General features: G+C 43.6%; 1 protein-coding gene across 3 annotated transcripts; it reads right to left on the minus strand.

The window, feature by feature from the left end:
• Positions 1–250: 250 nt before the first annotated feature.
• On the minus strand, positions 251–22,012 carry pcdh12 (protocadherin 12). Of its 3 annotated transcripts, none has more exons than XM_028589352.1 (5): positions 18,696–22,012; positions 14,792–14,880; positions 10,363–10,514; positions 3,307–3,471; positions 251–1,043 (listed from the first exon to the last, which is right to left on the minus strand). In XM_028589352.1, exons 1-5 carry the CDS (start codon positions 21,564–21,566, stop codon positions 784–786), a joined length of 3,537 nt encoding a protein of 1,178 aa, XP_028445153.1. In that variant the 5' UTR covers positions 21,567–22,012; the 3' UTR covers positions 251–783. The 3 variants fall into 3 exon arrangements, with proteins under 3 accessions (XP_028445153.1, XP_028445152.1, XP_028445154.1); XM_028589351.1 differs by having other exon boundaries at positions 14,792–14,883; XM_028589353.1 differs by lacking the exons at positions 251–1,043; positions 3,307–3,471 and having other exon boundaries at positions 10,391–10,514; positions 14,788–14,883.
• Positions 22,013–24,035: the final 2,023 nt, after the last annotated feature.

Here is a 24,035-nt window from a genome sequence, read left to right on the forward strand (position 1 = left end):
CTTTTATATAGACCTTAGTGGTCCCCTAATAATGTATCTGAAGTCTCTTTTCCGAAATTCAGCCTTGGTGCAGAATTACAGCCACTAGGGCCAGTCCCACAATGAGCTTTCCTTAGGACTTTCCCCTTATGACCTCATAAGGAGAAGATTCCAGATCGGTCCATCTGAGCTTTCATTTTCTCAAAGGCAGAGCAGGATACCCAGGGCTCGGTTTGCACCTATCACAATTTCTAGCCACTGGGGGACCATAGGCAGGCTGGGGGAATGCATATTAATGTAAAAGAAAACCTTAAAGTGACATTTTCATGCCATGGGACATTTAATGAATCTTCAGTCATTCCGTTTCCTGTAGAGGTCAAAACGAGCACTATTGGTGGTCTGTCCCACGCATCAGAGGATACTTGCATACAGTTGAAACTTTCTAAACCCCTCCGTGTTGTGCCACTAAATTTGAGTTTTGGAATCACGTTGCTTCTCCAGTCTTTGTATGTGTGGACAGGGACATGGACTACAAAAGCACCCGCGCAGTCATATTCATGTTGAATGAAGCAACAATTAGCTTCATGTTCACTCTAAAATCATCTTCGCATCATATAAGCGTTGAAAGACACACATCCTTTATAATGAAGTTCCGATTCTAAAAAAAAAAAAAAATTTAATTGTGGCATTATTTATCATTTAAAATCATATGTCTTTAAGTATTTTATCATGTAATGCCTCTATAACACTCCTCAAACGCTTGTGAGCTCAGTCTTTTCCAGTGTTCATCAACGTACTTTACTCTTATTGATAATGTCCCGAGGGTGCAGCCAGGCCCGCCCTCTTCTCTGCGTTCCCAGAGGTCCTCGGTGCATTGCCTGTGGCAGTGGTGGCGGAGCAATCCAGGCCCAGCGAGCGGCGGTACGCTGCGGAGAGTCGGTAGAGGACGTCGGGCCGCGGGCCGGGGTGGGCGTCGGCCTTCTGCGTCATCAGCATCTCAAACAGCGTGCTAACCTCGGAGAGGAGGGCCCCGCCCAGCGGGCCGTCCTTCTCTGGAGTTTTACCTGAAGGTGGAAGAGGAAGGTGTGTTACTCTGCCGCTGTGTCTGCAAACTGAAAACAGTAACTTGTTGTTGTATTTGTTGGTTTTCTTACTCTTCCAATACTTAAATCTCTATCTTTCTGTTTAGGACTGCTGGACAACAGAAGTATAGGAGCATTTTTTTTTTTCGCCGTAGTTGTTTTGTTGTCCTTTTGGCGTCTGTGCTATGTTCCGGTTTTGTTCCGTCCTCCGCCACACGCCATACCACACCTGGAGCGTCTTAAAAGTGGAGAGTCTTGCTCTCCGACTCACAGATTATATTGTCTCTACAAGTACTATACAGAACAATCCTGTGTATATTAAGATAGTATCTACCTTCCACTCTAGGCACTCCTACAGTTAATCTCCATGCCTTCTCTTTTCTGGCGTTGTCCTTATTAAAAGGATCTGTGATGTTGTATTTAGGGCTGTGTTCGATTGAAGAAATTCTTAGTCGACTAACACTCATTCAATTGTATCGACTAATCGATTAGTTGATTTAATCGACAGATCTGTAAATCTGAGTTTCTCCGCAAAGAGTCATGCAAAAGGATGCATATATTGAATAAGATGATGCCTCCTTTGCATATTTAAACACATTTCAGAAAACGTGTAATACAAGAAATAATTGCCTTAATGAAAGTAATGAAAGTAGGTTTCACGGTGATATCCATTAGGTAAATTGTTAACCCTCAATTCTTTTGTTTACCAGAGATGTGCTGGTACGTTTCTTGGAAATAAGTCATTCAGCATGAAAAAAGCATCAAACATGACTAATGGACTAAAGAAATCTAAGTTGACGAAGACCAAAACGACCGATTAGTCGACTAATCGACTAAGAGGGAGCAGCCCTATTTGTATTATGGTTTTCAACCTCCAAGATGAATGTCTCGTCGTCCGTGGTGTTGTAGAGGAGACATAAATGATATTGGGGTGTTTTAGTAAACTCACTGGAGGCTCTTGCTGTTACGCTTCCTGCCCGGCTGTCCGAACGGTGCACGGTTCGCGTGAAACTAGACCTGGCGCCTATCTTTAGCGGAGCAGGGATCCGCTTCCCGCACGCTTCTGGGACACAATGCAGACGCGCCCGGTGGAAAATAGGGGGTCACATTTATTTTCCTTTCTCACTCAGACTTCATCATGTCACGTTTTTCTTCTTTTCCACAAACAAATAATGAACTATAATGAGGATATTTATGCACAAATCAAAATAAAAGTTAATATCGAAATCCTAACTTTGGCTCCAACAAGAACCGATTTAAATAACATTAATGTTAAAGGACATTTTTTAATTCGACATGTTACAGACCGTAGAACAATCAATAAAATGATTGGAAGGTTGATTAGTAATGAAGGTAGTCGTTAGTTGCAACCCTTAAACTAACTAGATATCTGTGACAAACCCCAATTTTTGAAATAAATCTACACATCTGTAACTTCTTTTAACCATTAAAAAAAGTTTTGGTAAAGTTCTGTTTAGGGGGATAATAATTTTGATAAAATAAAAAAAACACTATCCATATAGTCTTTTTCGTGACATTAATTTAGATTAAATTAAATATGTACAAAGTGTTCAGGAAAATAGGGGACAGGTTTTATTTATTTTTTTAAGATTATTTTTTGGGCTTTTCTGCCTTTATTTGATAGGACAGCTAGGTGAGAAAGGGGAGAGAGAGGGGGAAGACATGCAGGAAATTGTCACAGGTCGGACTCAAACCCTGGCCCTCTGCGTCGAGGCAAAAACCTCAGAGTATATGTGCGCCTGCTCTACCCACTGAGCCAACCCGGCCATAAACCGCTGTGATTTTAAAGGTGCACTATGAGTTCCTGCATGGTTTCAGCACGATTTAATTTTTGTCTCAAATTGTAGGCATCTCTCCTTCATCCATTAGCTGCCTGCCCCCCTGAACACACTGTGAAAATAGCCTGGTCTCGGGAGACAACACAGGGGTCGTAAACATCAAACAAACACTAGGGGCACAGGCTGTGCACCAAAATACAACAAACCACGTTCCAGCCAATCACCGACAAGATGGTTGGGGGAGGGCATAGGGGTGAGGGTTAGTGACAGTTAGTTAGTCATGACAGTTACGGAAACACAGGGGGAGGGGGGAGCTTGCTCTGTTTTGTTTGGTATTTCCTTGGAACGTCAACAGAAGTGACGTCACGCAGGAACTCATAGGGCACCTTTAACTTTAACTTCTTCTTTGAAATGACAGCAAACAGAGTTTCTTTCTTTTGTGTTACCGAAGGTGGAGAAGGACGAGGAGTCCAGGGCGTCCCGGGGAAGGACCTCACTTTCAGGGGACGGAGGCCCATTGGGGACAAAAACATTGTCGTGGTAATCGCCGCCGAGTGGAAGAGAGAGTCGGGCCATCCAGGCCGGGTCACTGACCTCCGAGAAGACGTCATCTGCAGAGACAGAAAGAGAGAGAGAGATGTTTGAACTGCATGTTTTTTTTTACCAGATCTTCTCACAGCAGAGTCTGAAGACATGAAGTGCCTCTGCCATGTTTAGTTATGTTTAGGTTGTGCAAAAATAAAAATAAACTCCTGGAAAGAGATTCATTTAGAAATTGTGTGGGGCTTTTCTTAATTTGTAAAGAAACTAAAACTGTCAGACGAATGCAGTGGAGTAAAAAGTACAATATTTCTCTCTGAGATGTAGTGGAGTAGAGGTGGAAAGTGGCATGAAAAGAAAAGACTCAAGTAAAGTACAAGTACTTTGAATTTGTAATTAAAGCTATGGTGCGTAGTTTCTGTCGCCCCCATGAGGAATTCTAAGTAATGACAACAAATGCTGTTGGCACGTCCACATGATACAAGCCTTCCGTGATCGCGCACAACCCCCAACCCCTCTCCCCGCAGTTGCTAGTAGCCAAGGAGGACACGGAGGATTAAAAAATAGAGTGGAAACATTGTAATTTACCTTGTGGGATTAATACATTATTATGATTATTATTATTATTATTACATCACTTGAGTAAATGTACTTAGGTCATTCCACCACTGGTCCTGATACACCTTTCCATGGCAGATCACAGGTTTAAGAGTTTCTCTCTAACTGTTGAATGAGAACGAGGCAGGAAGAGAAGAAGGAAGCGACATAGTGGTTTTTATCTGGCTGCTGTCAACAGGCTTTTCCTGCCATCCGTGGCGTCCCGCGCGTGCTCCGAACGTACCTCCTAAGCATCACGTCCATGGCGCCATAAAAAAAAAACAACAACCTCTTGGCGCACTCACTGCCTCCAGTCTGACATTCCAGTCACAGTCAAAGGCGTAAACGCCGGGTGTGTCTGGGTGCAAATACACAAAGCCAAGTCTCTGTGACGCAAATAAACTCATCCGAGATGATTATATATGTCTCGTTTTAATTATTTATTCACTGTAAAACATTCCGTCTTACTGCACAAAACGGGAAAGAAAAGTCTTTCGTAGCCTTGTTTTCTCTGATCTTATCCTCATCGCATCCTGTTTATGTCCTGGGCTTCCTATTTGTGTCGTTATCTGCTCGCTCAACAGCATCATCCCCCGTCAGAGCTATTTTAAGTTTCATCTGATCTAATTCAATCTTAAAAAACAATGACAGAGCTTCTCGGCATATAGCCGGAATCACTTCATGCATGTGGAAGATTACTTAAGGAAGGTGAGATGAGAGACGCCAATATGTTCATCAATCATCAACACTAAACATATGACACAGATTTTATATATATATATATATATATATATATATATATATATATATATATATATATATATATATATATATATATATATATATATACTGTATACATTTATGTATTTATACACAGAGACAGTTTGACCTGATGTTGTTGATGCTGCCATAAAGAAAGAAATATTCTTGATTATTTATTTTTTGGGGCTTTTATTGCCTTCATCTACAGGACAGATTAAGACAGGAAAGTCGGAGAAAGAGAGGGGGGAATGACACGCAGCGGAACCGAACCCGCGGCTGCTGCGGCGAGGACTGAGCCTCTGTACGTGGGGGCGCACGCTCAACCAGGTGAGCCAATCGGGCGCCCCCGAAAGTGAGCAGCATCTGCAGACGACAGATTGATGGGAGTAAAAGCTCGAAGCTCCTCGTCTCTCAGCTGAGACTGATCAGCCTGTCGAAGAGCTGCGGCCTAATTCATCTAACCACAGCCAGATGCAGAGAATTTACACACACACACACACACACACACACACACACACACACACACACACACACACACAGACGTATAGTACATAAATACAGCAAAGCTTGGATATGCAAACTTATGCATACACGTCCAGTGAAGGCCCTTAAACACACACTCACTCACAAGGTAGACAAACGTCCATGAATGCACATACGGTACGTTTACACACACACACACACACACACACACACACACACACACACACACACACACACACACAGACCTCCTCTTGTTTTGGCAGTGTTTCACCCAAAGCTCCTTTAAACACGAAATGTTCTTTTAATTACTAAACGCATCGAGTTTCATCAAATCCTTTAGAGATAAAAAGTCTGCTGTATAAAACCAACGTCCATGCCTGTTTAACCGGTAAATTAAACCTCCAGTTACCCCTGATCTTAGCTGGAGGCTCACTTTTGTTCAGGCCGATACATGTAGAAATCTTTGGCCATTGTACAGTACAGGACAGTAAACCTGATGTAAGTAATATGAGGATGGGATGTGCAGCTACACCGCTTGAAATCAGCTGTCAGTATCAGGTTGAAAAAGTAATACATACACAGAGCTACAACTAACAATTATTTTCATTGTCAATTAATCTGACGGTTATTTTCTGGATTAATGGGTTAGTTGTTTGGCCTATAAAGTGTCAGAAAATGTTGAAAAATGTGGATCAATGTTTCCCAAAAGCCCAAGATGACGTCCTCAAATGTCTTGTTTTGTCCACAACTCAAAGATATTCAGTTAAAATATTCAGACAAATGTTAAAAAAGTTTTTGACCCAGAAAAACAAAAAGTTGCATGGTCGACAGGAAGACAACAGAAGGGTTAAAACAGAGATGTGTAGGGACCGCATCATGCAGACGGCGCAGATTAAAATGTTTATGTTTATCATGTTAAGCTGATGAGAGACATTGGGCTAACACTGCTTCTCCAAATATCAGTGGTGAGGTTTACGGGCAACAAGCTGCTGATGGAGACACGGTTTCTGTGACGTGGCGACGGCTGGGTATCTCTCGGCTCCAGTACACTGAGAAGACGACGCCTGACAATGGCTGGTCGTCAAGTGCAATCATGCATTGGGCAAGAGCCTGGTTATTTTTTTACAGCCAAAAATCTCCAAACGGCTGGCATTGCTCCTCTTCCGTCGCCTACACCTGTGCTTGACAGAGAAGTTATTGTCCCGTTGCTATGAGGTGGCATCGGGCGTGGTAGTATCGGAGTCATTTTATGACTACAAGTACGAGTACTGGCATCGGTATCGGTGCGTCCCCAACTTTTTTCATAAAAAATGACTCAACCCCCTTAATCGATTATTAGAATAGATGCCAATTCATTTAATAGCGGGCAACTAATTGATTATTCTTTGCAGCTACTTTACCTACTTAACTTACCCAAGATTCATGTTTTTTTTCTCTTAGATGACACAAACACAATATGTCACAGACTTTAAGGAAAGAACCCTAAAACAATAGTGCTAGATTGTGTCTCACTGTGATTCCAAACTGATAAAAACACATGAAAAGCAGGAAAATAAGTTTCACACATTACTATCATAAACTTAAAGGTCCCATAGCGTGGAAATTTCGCTTGATGAGGATTTTTATCATTAATGTGCGTTCCCCAAAGCCTGCCTATGGTCCCCCAGTGGCTAGAAATGGTGATAGGTGTAAACCAAACCCTGGGTATCCTGCTCTGCCTTTGAGAAAATGAAATCTCAGATGGGCCGATCTGGAATCTTCTCCTTATGAGGTCATAAGGAGAAAGGTTACCTCCCCTTTCTCTGATTTGCCCGCCCAGAGAATTTGGCCCACCAATGAGAGAGAGGGAGACATCATGGCTTTCAAATGAGCAAAGTGGCAGTTGGTCAAGGCCACACCCCCACCCTCCACCTTGCCCCCCCCCCTTCTCTCTCCTCCTCAATAGCTACAGACACAGAAATGGTACATTCTAAGGAAAGCTCATTGTGGTACTGGCTCTAGTGGCTGTAATTCTGCACCAAGGCTGAATTTCGATATATAATATAAAAGAGACTTCAGATACAGTATTAGGGGACCACTAAGGTCTATATAAAAGAGACTTCAGATACAGTATTAGGGGACCACTAAGGCCTATATAAAAGAGACTTCAGATACAGTATTAGGGGACCACTAAGGTCTATATAAAAGCATCCAAAGAGCACCATGCCATGGGACCTTTAACAATAGTACACCTGAGAAACACAACTATAGTCCCTAAAAACACCTACACACAGAGCCATTCACTCTGCTCTCAACACCAGTAATATCACCTTCACACCCAAACAAAGGGGCAGGTTTGTGTTTGGATGATTAATCATGACTCGTGTCTCGAAGAAGAAGCCGTTACAGGTCTCAGACATAAAAGAGAGAGAGAGGAATGTGTTGCCCCAACGGCTTCATCAAAGCTTTTAACACCCAGGCGGAGCTGTCACAGTCCTCTGGTGTGAGTTGCACTGATAGTACAGCCTGCAGGGGTAGAGGTGAGTCAAGCATCACACACACACACAACACAACACAACATACTCCCACTCGCTCTTTTTGTTTCTCTCACTCTCCTGTCATAAAGTGCAGCTCGCTCTACCATCATCGGGCGGTAAACCCCTATGCTCGCCCCAGGGCTCTGACCACCACAATACCAGGAAGTAACTGTTTAACACCCACACACACACACACACACACACACACGCACAATGCTGGCCTACATAATGGCATTCCCAGCTAAAGCACTGTAAGTGTGTTTGATGTTTGGCAGCTAAAACTTCTTAGTTAGACTTTGGCATTTTAGTTATTTAACCTACAGAAAGACCAACATGTTTTCAACTAAACTAGACAGTCGTGGACCCATCCACTGGCCTGACTCGTAGCTGTCCCACAGCCTCACTTTAGACGGCACAAAATAGGGTTAACCGGTGCCAAAATGTGCATGCATTTGGAGCATTTTAGCATGCTAACAAAATGAATATGCTAATGACACCAATGCTGTGTCTCAAATCGTACACTTCTGTATTGACACTTGCTATTTTAAGTACAGAGTGCGTTCACACTGAGAAAGTGTGACCAGTACCCAGATGCTGCACTCAAAACGGTCCAAACATTAAGTGTTGAACCGCTGGACACTTCTTACCCTCAATGGTCGCCGTCTTTGCTACGGAGGGGAAGCTACGGGACCACCAACATATTTTCAAACTTGGGAAAATGTGTAACCCTAGAAAACAGGCTAGTATATATTTTGTTGGGTGACAATAGGCGACAGCAATGCTCCGCCCGGCTACAATTTAGAAAAAGAGCCATTTCCAGTCAGTGCATAACTGCCATTCCCGATTTGAGACAACACTACCCTTTCGAAATGTACGCACTACACAAGTAAGTAAGCGTACTCCCGGAAGTATCAAAATTGAGTCACACCTTGAAACAACATGAAACCTGAACTTATTTTAATGAGACATTTTCATACATTTTTTGGCCATTTTCAAGCATTAAAACATCCCGTTGAAGACAAAGAAACATATCTAACAATCTTTGAAACATAGCCTAAGTTGTAGTAAGAAACCCAGCTGAGTGGAGCATGTGGGTGGATGTGGATGTATAACCTGCCACTGTGTTATTTCCTCCTTATTTCCTGTTTTCTACATTTGTCGGCGTGTGTCCATTGTAAGTGACCAGTCTGTATGTTCTGCAGGGGTTCGAAGTTCAGCAGCTTTTGTCCTGATGAATCAAAGAGTTTCACCAGGAGGTCGCCGCTAAACTCAGTGACGCCAGTTGGGTTTTAAAGAGTCAAAATAGAAACACAAACACCGTAGAGTCACGCAATAGCAGTATGTTTGTATTTCACTAAGAGAGTCTCAGCTAGTGAGAGCTTCGTAACAGAAGCGCTGATTCCAACTAGATGTAACTTTTCATGTGTGTTGTTTACCGGCCACTCCCACGCACTCAGTATCACGGAGTAATGTACGAGTGAATTACGGAATTATGATCCAAAGTAACGTACACAAGGAGAAATGTACAGAGTAAAATACAGAATAACATCCAAAGTAATGTACAGAGTAACGTACGGAGCATCATGGAGAAAATGTATCAAGCAACATACAAAGTCATCTACAAAAGTAACGTATAAAAGTAAAGTACAATATAACAGAAATGTACAGAGTAAGGTACATAGAATACCAAGCAATGTACAGAGTAAAATACAAATTAATGTAACGTACGAAGTAACGTAAGAAGTAATGTAAGAAGTAATGTACGGAGAATCATGGAAAAATGTATGGAGTAAGTAATGTACAGAATAGTATACAAAGTAAGGTAGCGTTCAAGTAACATGCAAAGTAACGTAGAGTCCTGCAATCCTATAATGTACAAAGTAACATACAAAGTAATGTACTAAGTAATGTTCGAAATAACGCGCAAAGTAACACGCAAAGTAACGCACAAAGTAACGCACAAAGTAACGCATGAAGTAACACACAAAGTAACACACAAAGTAACACACGAAGTAACGTACAAAGTAAGGTACGACATAACGTACAACGTAATGTACAAAGTAATGTACAAAGTAATGTTGGAAGTAACGTACAACGTAACGTACAATCCTATAACGTACAAAGTAACATACAGAGAATCATGGACTAATGTACAGACGGTTGAGTGCCGAGGTTTTACCGTAGCCAAATTACATTATAAGCTGTGCTTTCACTGCAGAATGATATGATATTCTGACCAAGTAAGTACAAAGGTAAAAAAAAAAAAACTTTTGATTTGTCCTTGGCCTCTAAAATTGATGTTGCTTTCTGAGTGGACACGCTGGTCTTGTGCTATATCTTTTCCAAACGTTTCACAAACACGGCAGCTCTACTTCCTTTCTGCTTGCGAGTGTTTCTGATTATTTAACCTAATCCTGTTGTTGCCACTGGTCATTTGTTCCTGCTCTCATGGCAAAAAGAAACCATGATATAATTTGGTTTTAATGATGGAGGATTTTTAATGCAGCAGCCCAGGAATGAATGCTAGCCTCCGTTAGCACCTGGCATTTTCCAGCCTCAATCAGATCAGTGTGTGTGTGTGTTTGTGTGTGTGTGTGTGTTTACCGGGGTTGTTGAGCAGATTGTTGAGTCCCTCCTCCAGCTGGGGGTCTATGGGTGAGTCTCTTCCTGGTTCCCAGTCCACATCTCCAGCCTCGCTCTCACCGTGTCCGCTGTCTTTGGTGCTCTGCCAATCAGAACAGTCCTGGCCTCCATATCTGCAGACACACACACACACACACACACACACACACACACACACACACACACACACACACACACTGTGATATAAAGAACACAACACATGACAACTTACTCCAACTCCTGTCTCAAACACAAAGGAGAAGATTACTGTAATACTCCGTAGAGTTTGATTAACCCTTAGTCCGACAGTCTGATTCTCCAAACTCATTCATCAGTTTCCTTTAAAACAACCACAATAAGGTCAAGTCTCAGTTTTATTTACATATCCCAAATTCACAAATTAGGGAGATTCACAGTTTGTATGACACCCTATTCCTTAGACCTTTGATTTGTCAAAGGAAAAATAAATGTGTTGGGTATTAAGAAATGTGGTCCTTGGTTTGAGACAACTTTTGCAAACTGTATGTAGTATATTTTGAAGAGTGTTTTCCTGACTCATGCATGAAAACATTGACAAACTGCACACCGCTGCTTTTAACCGAATAACAATTGACCAAAAATAGAAAGAAACACTTGGATGAATAAATAAAACTACATTTTAACTTTTCTTTTTTGAATTGCACACATACAATCCCTACAATCCTGCGTGTCACATGTATTTCTTCACAGAGAAACAAAGAACATAAATCCTGATAAAAACCAGACGGGACTCCGCTGCTTATCTTCCCATCAGCCCAGACCTTTGGTGTGAGATAAAATGCCTGAGGTTTCAGGTGACAAATCCACTGATAACCACACACACACACACACACACACACACACACACACACACACACACACACACACACAGGTTTGTGGCACTATCTTTGTGGGGACCAGTCATTGACATAATGCATTCCCTAGCCCCTTACCCTAACCTTAACCATCACAACTAAATGCCTAACTTAACCCTACCCTAACCTTAACCATTGCAACTAAATGCCTAACCTTAACCCTTACCCTAACCTTAACCATCACAACTAAATGCCTAACCTTAACCCTTACCCTCACCCTAACCATAACCTAATTCTATCCCTAATCCTACAACCAAGTCTTAACCCTCAAACAGCCCTTTAAACTTGTGGGGTCCAGCATTTTGCCCCCACAAAGCTGTCAGGACCCCACACGTATACTGGACTCCCGGCTTTTGGACCCCACGAATATAGTTAAATAAACACACACACACACACACACACACACACACACACACACAGCTGGAGGCAGGCTCAGACAGGAGGTGCCAGTCAGATAAAGGTGAGCTCGCAGACAAGTTAGTCACTGTGAAGCAAACACACAACCTCAGTTCATTACGGTATCGAAGATTAAAATCTTATCTGACTGTGATGTGATAACTCTGCTCGTTTTCAGTTCAAGTTACTTCATGATTTTGTGATGGATGGACTTCCAATACCGTGCCAGTATTCAACAACAAAAAATAATAATTGGGACATAAATAATAGCCTGGCAGGGAGAAAACACAGACTGTTATCAATGTCTTTAAAACTACACACAAGTTTGTTTCCGATCCGTTGTCCCTTTCAGCAACGTTTGTCGCGGCGTTTCAAAATCCTAACAAATGACGCCTCCAAAAAGTATTTATATGACTGTTTGGCGGTTGTGGATCAGCAAATTACCTCATACATACAGTAAGGTGTGTGTGTGTATGTGTATTTGCGTGGAAACAGTGCCCTGTGTGTATCAAGGTGATGTCAGATCTAATCTCATCACCACAGTGACGCTGAAGGTAGTGGCTTCCTGTCAGGGACTCTGAATCACTCAGATAGAGCTGCTATAACTTGCCTGCACACACACACACACACACACACACACACACACACACACACACACACACACACACACACACACATTAAACACTTGGGGGTTATGAGACACTCTTCCTGTGACATTGAGTTTTTGACTTTGTGTCCTGTTTGTCTGTTGCTGTTAGTTGCAGCTGGTCAGTTGGACAGAAACAGGGAGGAAGACATTTATCAGCTACAACTTATGTCTTTCGCCACATCGACAAAAAGCAAACGTCCGCGCTGAAAGGCTCATACAAGTGCAGCTAGTAGTGTTACACTTGCGTTGATCTTACTGGTTGGTTCAACGCATTCTCACGAACGGGTTTGTATGGTATCGTACAAATAATGTATGCACAACGATTCGTATGATTACCTCCGGCTGGTCACGTGACGACTTCAGCCATGAAAAGGTGACTGGGACTGAGAGCCGGGTGCAGAGCACCGTGAGGGGACGGTTGTTTAAGCGGTCATTGCAGTCAAGGTTAGCCGACAAAAGGTGACTAGCATGCAGCGACAACAGGCTAAAAAACGACTAGTTAAAGTGCTCATATTATGCTCATTTTCAGGTTCATAATTGTATTTAGAGGTTATACCAGAATAGGTTTACATGTATTCATTTTCAAAAAACACCATATTTTGGTTGTACTGAACATTGCTGCATCTCCTCTTTTCACCCTGTGTGTTGAGCTCTCTGTTTTAGCTACAGCGTGAGGCATCACACTTCTGTCCCATCTTTGTTGGGAGTCGCACACATTCACAGTAGCTAGGTAAGGACTACTAACCAGTCAGAAGCAGAGTATGAGGGCGTGCCCTGACAGTACCTAGGTAAGGACTACTAGCCAGTCAGAAGCAGAGTATGAGGGCGTGCCACGTTAGCAGCTAGGCGAGCATTATAATGTTTGTCTCTGAATTAAAGGCTGGACTACAACAGAGCTGTTTGGAGCAGTTTGTGAACAGTGTTTTCTGTCCCGCCCAAGTCCCTTTGGGGGGGACTTTGTGCTCTTTCAATTTGTAAACCTTTAACATCCACAAAAAAGTTATATAACACAATAAAGCAAAGCGGGAAAAGACATAAAGCATAATATGAGCACTTTAAGATTAAAAGAAAAGATTGTGGTTTGGTTTAAAACACCGATCCCTGTAATTAGGACTCCCCAGACACCAACACCTGTTTCCTGGGTGAAAGTCTTGTGTTTTACCGGTAACTTCTTCCGGGACACAAACTCCGCTCCCGGGCTCGAAACCCCTTCGTTTTATCCACCGACCTCCTCCCTACGCGGTTCTTTCGCGCTGTTCATCGGCAGTTATTGTGGTGCTGACAGTAATAAATACGTGGAATACATACAAATTGCAGTGCTTTACTTTTCGTAGCTTTACTGAATGTACGGATGGTTTATGAGAACACCCTGGTCGGTTAAAACTGTGATATCCTACAAGTTAGATACCTGATTTTACACAAAAAAAAACTAACTGAACTGTCCTGGTTTTGGGGGAAACAGACATCTGTGAGTTCTTACAAATAGGTGGCATTCCCCTTTAATGTGTGTCTGTCCTGCTATCAGCGGCAGCCTGGTTTGATCAGAAAGCGCAGCAGTGATCACAGCACGAAACCTGCGGCCAGCTGGCTCTAAAACAAACCACTGCTGATGAAGAGAGGGATGGAAAAGAGGAGGAAAGAATCAACCTCAGGGATTTTTTTTTTCCTGAGGGTTTCAGTCTGTTTTGAAGTTAAGCTGTGGAGCTTCAAAGTCAGCAGACAGAGACACTGGTTGTGTTGAGTTGCCCGATATTATCATCTACGTCTATCATCAACGGTAAGAATATATGAATATATAAATATATGATGCTGTGGCAAACATGTCTACTAGAAAACAACATCATGAAGTGTTGAAAAACCCACAAACACTAAAGCCAGCTTCCCTGTAGTCTTATTGTTTGCATTTTAAAAACCCTCAGACCACATGAGACGGACAGCGTGAGGTCTGACTCGCCACATTGTATTTCAAGTTACGGCGAAATGAAAAAGGACTTTTAATGGTACAGTAAATCACGCATAATCTACGCAATTCCTACAAATTTTATAAACTTTACACATGTTCTCGCAAACTCTGAAAATATTTTATATGTTATTTGACAGTATGCTTTCAAATAATATCTCAAATTAGTATTTCAGTTAAGAACTGCCTTGTTGCAGTCTATATACTTTTTGTACACATGGTTGCAAGACACTGGCATAACTTTTCACATTATGATCATGCTGACAAAATATAATAACATCGGTTGAAACAGACAAACATATAGGACCCCCCACCAAAAAAAAAAGGCTTTACTGCATATACTTATTTTCATTATGCACTGAGGGAGCTTTCTGGTTTGGCTTTGTTGTGGTTTTGTTGTGTCTACACTCCAGAGGAGGAGGAGGAGGAGGAGGAGGATGGAAGATGGAGGAGGATGGAGTGATATATTGAGTACGGGGATTGGGAGAAAAGAGGAGGAGGAGTCAGACTGACCTGCCGTTGCGGTGCGAGTATTTGTTCCCCCTAAAGTTGGGCCTCGGCTGCAGCTGACCCTGCCGGAGGAGAGAGAGGATCTGGGAGATCTGCTGCGGGGAGGAAGAGGAGGGATGGAGGTGGAAGAGGAAGACAGGGGGAAGAAGGGAATGGTTAGAATACTCCAGTAGCGAAACCGCGTGGTCTGACACCTGGGCCTTCAAGTGGCAAAGTCATAAGGTTTTATTTTGTATGATTTTTAACCCTGGTGTTGTCCGCGGGCCAAATTGCCCTAAAATAACTTGGATGCATGCATGTATGTTGTATGGAACACATACATTCGGTTTTTGTTATGGTTAGAGTTAGGGTTAGGGTTAGAGTTCATGTTTCATGACTGTGCCATGACAGTGTCATGTGTTCATGACAGTGTTATGTCACTCTTATGTAGATACCTTCAAGACATTGTTAAAATTGATTTTTTTGGGGCCATTTGAGAGGACACCTGAAGACAAGAAAGGGGGGAATGACATGCAGCAAAGGGCCGCAGGTCAGAGTCGAACCTGGGCCCGCTGCGTCGAGGAGTAAACCTCAATATGTAAGCGCCCACTCTACCAACTGAGCTATCCGGGCACCCAGAAATCTTCAGTTAGTTACAAACATAGTTTGTAGATAGTTATAAACCTAAACGGATGCAATAAATCTTTGTTTCCTCACTTCAAACTCAAGGGGTTTTAATCTTGAATTAAAAAGTTAAAATACAATAATGAGGGATGTGAAAAGGTTCATTCAGAGGCAATTAGCAAATGATATACTTGAATCCGATTTGATAAAAGCGCACCACAGGACAAATCCTCTCCTGAGTCTCTGATGGTTCGGACTGTGTCCATCTGGACCAGTGAGTGTGTCTCTGTGTTGGTTTAGCTGGTTGGACAGCGACGCTCAGGTAGGAAGTGAATAAACATTTTTCTTTCTTTTTTTTTTTTTTTTTTTTTTTTTTTGTCGTACAGTGTGAGAACCGAGCGGCTGCGTCCGTCTCACTGCTCGGAGCTTTTTGCTGACAGCTCTGTTATACAGCGGATACACTCTGCACACCAGGGAGAAACACACACACACACACACACACTGGGGAAAGTAAGCATGTGTGTGTGTGTGTGTGTGTGTGTGTGTGTGTGCTCGCAAGCTAATATATGACTTTGTTTTAGCCATGACATTTGTGTTTTTATACACGTGCATGCTGCTGCAGTGAAAGGAAATGGCTTCTACGTAAAAGCCTATTCTTCTCTGACTGGTTTCCTTGTAGGTGTGTGTGTGTGTGTGTGTGTGTGTGTGTGTGTGTGTGTGTGTGTGTGTGTGTGTGTGTACGCGTATGTGTGTGTGTGTGTGTGTGTGACAAGCAACAAAAAGCGACAAAAATGTCGGCAAAAGTGATAAAAACGTTGAAAAAAGCGACAAAAAATTGGAAAAAGCTACACAAATCTCACAAAAAAGGGACTAAAACATTGGAATAAGTGACAACACACAGTGTGTGTGTGTGTGTGTGTGTGTGTGTGTGTGTGTGTGTGTGTGTGTGTGTGTGTGTGTGTGTGTGTGTGTGTCTTGAGGTGGAGGTGAACAATAAATCCCCCCCCCCACTCCTCCCAGGCGTCTACAGGCCTTTTCCTCTGCAACCTCGAGGGAGGAGAGAAACGTCTGAAGCCCAAGGAGTGCCAACTGGGCCGACTGGGAGGGCAGAGGAGAGGAGGATGCTGGGTAAAAAATACAAAGGCCTCTTCCTTTCTCTAATGGGATTCACATGAGGATGTTGGATCTGGCCGAGCTCTTTGTTCCATGTCTGCTGGGCGTTGGCAGCAAACTTTGCCCTTGGTGATGCCGGTATAGGTTTTAAACAGCGTAACATTTCGACAGTTCAAAAGGGTTAAAACGGTTGTTTCTGATGCCAAGATGACGTTCAGAGCTAAATTCACCATGACTCATTAAGTTGTATCTGAATGTTTTCAGATAAAATTATCAAATATTATTGAGTAGACTAGATCAACGGAAGTACACATTCAGGATTATAACCTGACATCATGCCCCTCCCCTTCCTCTCTCTGTGTGTTGCCGTTCTCAAAATCCCTCCGCTACGGGAAACAACGACAAACTTCGAGCTAGCGAGCTACACGCTGAAAATGGCAAGTTTTGAAGAAAGTGTGGATCGTGCAACAAGGCACGCCTGCTTGGTTCTTTCGGGGAATGATTGTAAAGATTTACAAAGAATATGTTTACATTTAACAAGTTCCTTTCCACAGAGTTGCTGCATCTGGAGCTCAGAGCCACCCAAGACGATTGTGATTGGTTTAAAGAAATGCAACCTTTTAAATTTTTCTCCTATCCTAGAATGCATATGTGGTGTAGCCAGACCTTACAGTACTCCACAGCGCTGTGGAGATAGGCCTGGCAAAGCGCGACTAGTAATGAGTGATTTCACATTATATATGAAGCACAGCTCGTAGCAAAGGTAACCGCAAATTGATTAAACAGGACGAAGTTTTGGAAATCAGTTGCGTTTGCAGTCCCGCTCTGAAGGTTAAATCTGTGCGCACACACAGTATCTGTGCTCTGGTTTGAGTATCCTGCTCTGAACTCTGAGCTGCTGTTTTAGCCTGATCTGTTTTTCTTTTCCTCTGGCAGCAGCTCAGCTCAGTAAAAGTGAGTTTTGGGTCATTTGTAAGTGACAGAGCAGCGTGTCAGAGCGGTGTTAGTTTACACTACAAACACATCACAGCTTACTTTAGCCGGCCTCACTCTGCACAGACCCCCCATCCTTCAGAGCATGAAGGTTTTCACCCCCTTCCTCCGCCTCCTCCTCCTCCTCCTCCTCCTCCTCCTCCTCCACTCTCTCTTCTCTTCTGGTTTCAATATGAATATGATATGTGATATTCAGTAAAAAGGACTGTCAGAGTTTCTCAGGCGGGGGTTACTGTCTGTGACACATGAGCACCTGAATAAACTCACTGTTTTTTGGCTTCACAGTCATCCATCAGATAGTTATACCCCCCTCACACGCACTTCCACCAGACTCCAGCCTTCAGGCTGTCTGAGTAAGCCTTCGAACCAGAGGCTGAAAAAGCAGAAAGGCTGCTGGGAAAATGTAATGGAAGCTCGTCTGTGTGTTAGCTTGGGTATATGGGAGGGGGGGGGGGGACTCATAGTCTCTAATGGACTTCACTTCAGATTAATCTCAAAGCCTGCAGGGGGAGACTTAATTACACCAACATTAACTGTAAGCACATGTGGAAATAAATGTGATCACACGTTTTAGATGGAAGTAAATGGCATTTAAATGAGAGCCAGCAGCAGCGCATTAGCCTTAATGTTTAAACTATAGTGGAGAATGTAAATAAGAAGACATTAAGAAAGCATCATGCAGATTAGGTTAAATTATTAATGCAATGTAAATAGATCAACTTGCAGAGAAGTTATTTTCTGTCTTGAAAACAACTTCAGAACTTGTAATAATGAGTTTCAGCCTTGTGACATAAAATTTGATATAACAAGATTTCTTCGTTTTAATGACATCTACATTAGAACTAAGAAACAAAGACAAACTGTTAAAATCAACTTAAAGGTACTAGAGGTGCAAAGATTAAATGATTAATTGACAAGTTGTCAACTATTTTGGTAAAAATTTCTCTGACTCCAGCTTCTTAAATGTGAATATGTTCTAGTTTCTTCACTCCTCTGTGACAGTAAACTGAATATCTTTGAGTTGTGGACAAAACAAGACATTTGGGCACGTCATCTTGGGCTTTTGGAAACATGAATCCACATTTGTAACATTTTAGGCACCAAACAAATAATTGATTGTTGCAGCCATAAAAGGTACCATGGAATAAGAGTTAATGTTCCTGTGATTGTTGGAAAGAAGTAAGATAACACAACTCACCTGCACTTCTGGGGAAGCTGAGGAAAGCTCAATGGAGTCTCCAAACGCAGCCATGGACAGTCGTACCAGGTTCCGAAGCATCTGCCGATGTTCTGCATCGGGCCCCCCTCGTCCCTCCGAGGTCCTTGGCCTCCTGAGGGTCGCCTGTGATGCTGAACTCAGCGGCTCTGCCTCCTCCCTTTCAATGGGGGTCTGGCGCTTCAAGGTGCTCGAATGTGAAACCGAAGAGGATGATGATGAAGGGTTCCTGGCTCTCCGAAGAGTCCGATAAGAAGTGGCGGGCGTCAGAGGCAAAGTTCCATCAAGTTCGATGTTTCCAGGTTTCCTAAGCGTTCTGTAGTGGTGGGTGGCAGGTTGAGTGGCATCCACTTCTGTGTAGCTTTGGGAATGGAAGCTTGTGTTCATGACTGATGGTGTCAAAGTATACTGCCTCTCAGATTGTTGATCGTCTGACATCATTGGCGGCGGAGCCAGTGGCTGGACTTCACTGTCATCCTCATTAGGCTCCTCTTTTCGCCCTCTGATGACAGGAATTAGCTGGATGTCAGACTTCCTGATGTTCTTCTGTGGCCGCCGCGGGTGGCTGGTGTAGGTTGACTCAGCTTGTCTGCAGTTGTAAGCCCGGCTGTCCCGTTTCTCTGGGCGGCAGAACGTTGTCACCAAAGCGATGGCCAACAGAAGCAGCAGGCAGGTACCACCCAGGCAGATCGCCATCATCATTGTGAAGCTGAGCTGTCCGCGGTTACCCGGTGACGAGTTCTTTAGATGGTCCTTGAGATTGATGAAAGTCACCTCCAGAGTTGCCTTGGTGGCCAGGCTGGGACTGCCCATGTCAGACACAGCAATGTTCACCTTAAAGGTTTTCCCAATTAGCTCAGTAGCATTGGTGGTGTTAACAAACAGCTGCCCTGTAGCCTGATCCAACCAGAACAGTCCAAAAGGGTTTCCGTCAGTGATGTGGTAGCTGAGTTGTCCGTTTAGCCCAGAGTCTGGGTCTTCAGCCCGTATGGTGGATGCAAGGAATCCAACAAGTCCCTCTTTGACTGAGTGATTGATTGGCAAAGGGGTGAATCCCTCTTCAATGTCATTTCCCAGCTCAGTCACAATCTCTCCCTTGTCTGTATTGACAGGTACACTTAGAAAAGCCACGCCCTTTCTGGGTTTTGGCTCCTTGATGACTGGGTAGTTGTCGTTGACATCCTGGACGTCGATTTGCACAGAAGCCGTGCTGGTGAGAGGCGGATGACCCTGATCTATGGCCTCCACCATGAAAGAGTAGGTGTGTGATTCCTCATAGTCTAGAGGACGCTGGATGCTTATGACACCACTGGTTGGGTGGATGGAGAAAGACAGTGGATTAGTTTCCACTTCATTAGGGTTGCGTATGAAGTAGGAAACTCTTCCGCTGAGCTCCAGGTCAACATCGTGGGCTTCAACTTTGAGAGCGTGGTAGCCTGCCATGTTGTTCTCCCTGAAAGAGGCCTTATACAGGGAGCTGGAGAACACCGGGGCATTGTCATTTTCATCCAGAACGTGGACAGGCAGGTGTTTAACACAAGACAGTGGCGGATCTCCATAATCCTGGGCGAGGACCGTGATGTTATACTGCATCACCTTTTCTCGATCCAGGCTGCCATTGGTAACAATCATGTAATTGTCACCGGGGATCCGTTTAAGGCGAAAAGGGCCAGATCCTTGTTGAATTTGTGCTGTCACTTTGCCATTTTCTCCTGAATCTGCATCAGAGACCATCACCAGTGCAAGGAAGGTGTCCTCTAGTGCTCCTTCCAGCACAGTTGCCACAGGTGAGTTGTGTGGAGTCCAGGTCATGTGTATCCTCGGTGCATTATCGTTTACATCCCTAAGCTTGACGTGCAGTTTGCAGTGCGTGGGGATCGCATTGGGCCCACGATCACGGGCCTGTATGATGACTTCATAAGAGGTCTGGGCCTCGTAGTCCAGTGGTGCTTTGAGACTCACAGCTCCAGTTTGTGGATTGAGTTGGAAGAGCTTATGAACCTCTGGACGTGTGTGCTTACTCAGCAAATACTCCACTTCCCCGTTGGCACCCTGGTCCGGGTCAGTGGCCTTGAGGTTGATGATGGTTGTCCCACGGGCCGTATCCTCAAATAGCTCCACAGTGGGAGTGCTGTCCTCAAACATGGGGCTGTTATCATTTGAGTCCTGAATATTAACACGGACTAATGTGCTCCCAGACCTGGGGGGGTTTCCTTTATCCCATGCAACTAGGGTTAAGTCAAATGTGGCCTGAACCTCCCTGTCCAGTTCTTTGATCACCACCAGCTCTGCCTGTTTTGTCCCACCTGGTGCGACCGTCACATCCAGAGCAAAGTGTTGGTTGACTGACAGCGAGTAGGTTTGGAGGCCATTCGGTCCTGCGTCAGGATCGATGGCCCGGTCCAAAGGGATTCGCATCCTGAGGCCAGCAGTCTCTGAGATCTCCACTTCCTGCAGTGCGCTAGGGAAGCTGGGGCTGTGGTCATTCAGGTCCATCACCTCCACGCGAACCCGCAGGCAGTTCATAGCACCAATTTTCCTGTAAAGGACACTGAAGGCCACCTCGCAAAGATCCGACCCACTGCACAGCTCCTCCCTGTCCAGCCGGCCCTGGGTGGAGACAACCCCATCTCGAGTGCTGACGGAGAAGGGAAGGGCTTTCCCGTGCTCCACCACCTGGAAATCCTTCAGAGGACCGCCTTCGTCCCTTTGCCGGAGGTCGTCAACCAGACGGCCGACCCGGGTTCCCGTCGGCTGTTCCTCCCAAACCCGGTACTGGATATTTATCGATGACGGCTCAGAGGAGCGAGCGTCAGAGCAAAGACTCAGAACCAGAAGCAGCGCCAGCAGCATAATGATGTGAAATAAAACTAATATCTCGCTAGTGGCTAAACTTAACTTAACATTTCTAAAAATCACTATAAAGAAGAAGAAAATGATGTCAAAACTGTATTTTTTTAAATAGAAGTGAAAAAATATCCTGTTTATCTGTAACAAACATTACATAAGATGATGATCGAATTCATTTTTTTTTCTAAAAAAAACTACAGTTTCTTTATACAAAACAAAAAACCATAACCAAACCAGTAAAGAAAACTGTTGGTTTTATACCTAGAAAAAAAAAATAAACATCCAGCCTGGTCAGGAGACAATTTTAGAAACCTATAATTAAGACATTATCCTGTATCTGTTCATACACTACCAGCCGCTCTCTGCCTGCTGTTGTTACTCACTCATACAGCTGCTGGCGTCCAACCTCTCACTTCATCCTCCTCAACTCAGGAAAGTTTTTGCTCCAACTGAGAAAGTTTGGATGTGGGCTTTCCACATGCTAGCGGAGCCCCGGCCAATCCGAAGGGAGGAGGAGGGTCATATGGAAATGTATCGAGACTCAACACAAAGAAAAGCCCTCCTGCCCTGAGGAAACTCACCACAACTCTGGAGTGCTTTTAAAGAAACATGACACCGCCTCTCCGTCACTTAAAGCTTTTCTCCCCCCTTTCAGTCTGCATAAACTCATCACAACCTGGAGTCTGGGCCCTTAAATCATTTGGAAAATGTGTGTTAACTCCCGGTGGGACTTAAGTCCACAGCAGGATATATATTTGTACTCCATTGCAAAGATGTATGAGCTGGGTTTTTGGCAGTAAAAGCACTATCAAGATAGGAAGAAACACCATCATTATAAATACAGACAGACAGTTTCAGAGCTATCAGTCATCAGTTACACTCGACTTTGCATTGAACTTTCTGTGAAAGCAGACAGGATAAAGAGTAAATTATCATTGTGTATCTAAATTCAAAGTTTGCATGTGTCCAGAGTCAAGGACGTCCAACACAATGACGGCTTTCATTTTCTTTGACCTAACGCTTGTTTTTGTTGTATGTTCTTGGGAAAGGACGAGATATGATTGCTTTTGACGCAGGAAAAGCAATCCTTGAAGACTCAACCAGCTAGGAAGTGAATGCTCAAAATTCAGAAGCCTGTCCTTAATGTGACAAAACACATTCCAGCTTTTTTTTTTCTTTCTTTTTTAACCCAAAATATAATTATGAAGAGTTAGAGCGTTCATCTCCAACCACAGGCCACAGAGGTCAAAACATTTCCAGAAAATCATGGCGGGAGCTCATTTCAGTCATTCCTTTGCAGTTAAAGGTTTGTAATTTGTGAAAAGAGTTGTGAGTCTTTTGAAACAAGTAAATCATGATTGATGGGGAAGCCCAGCAGAGTAAAAATGCATTGTATAAGCAGCTGATGGATTTGGGATTTGTTTGTGTTAAAGATTAGCTCAAAATGGAGAGTTTAGGGCACAAACAAAGTTTCATGCACATGTTTAAATTGCATCTTCTTTTCATGTAAATTTAGGACTAAAACTGTATGATATTGCACTGAGCTTTCGTACACAAGGCAGACTGCGAGTGATAATTAAGAGAGTTTACAATTACGCTTGAGCTTAGGAGACATCAAAGTAGAGGTGTGAAAACTTGAGCAAATACTAATAGGCTACTGCCAAAGCCCTTGTAAAGATCATGGAAACATTCTATGATGCAGTATTTCAGATGTAAATACTTTATAAGTAGTATATTTATGTCTCTTCTGTTTGAGCAATTAATCTTTGGTTGGATTCGAATCCTTCAGACATCAAGTTAAATCCATTTAAACCAGTTAGAGGTCAACAGCTGCAGATCCACTGCTGACTATCTAACCAGCATGCACAGCTCTTATTTTTCATTTGGTCCCCAGAATATCCTGCAGGCTGAGAGAGAATCAGGCCGAGGGAGGGTTCAGGCATATCCCTTTCCTCTCGGCTCGGAGGGAGGGGGGAACGTCGAAGGCTTAAAGGCATCGGCGCTGTCATCGGCCCACGGGAGACTTCCAGTGGACGGAGAGATGGATGACTGAAGAGATAACTAAGAAGGGCAGGGCACTACTGACAGGGTTGGGGCTTCGATTCCTAAATATACGAGAGACCAGATACACGACTCACTGTAAAGTCATGAAGTCCATTTAAACAGATCTTTGATGAAAGCAAAGCACAACCAAAGCAATGTCTTCTCACGAACGGGTTCGTTTGATATTGAACGAAACTACAGTGACCGCCGGCCGGTCACATGACGACCGCTCACATGACAGTTAAGTTTTAGCGCTCTTTACGGTTAAATTTAGCTGACCAAAGTCGACTGTGAATCGGGTACAGAGCACCATGAGGGGATCCTCTTTCCAGCGGCTGTTGCAGTTGAGTTTAGCAAACGAAAGGGGATTTTCATGCGGCGACGACAGCGAAAGTCTTGTGTTGTCCCCTTAACTTCTTCCAGGACACA

Source organism: Perca flavescens, chromosome 10 (assembly GCF_004354835.1).
Source record: "Perca flavescens isolate YP-PL-M2 chromosome 10, PFLA_1.0, whole genome shotgun sequence".
In the NCBI taxonomy this organism is placed as follows: Eukaryota; Metazoa; Chordata; class Actinopteri; order Perciformes; family Percidae; genus Perca; species Perca flavescens.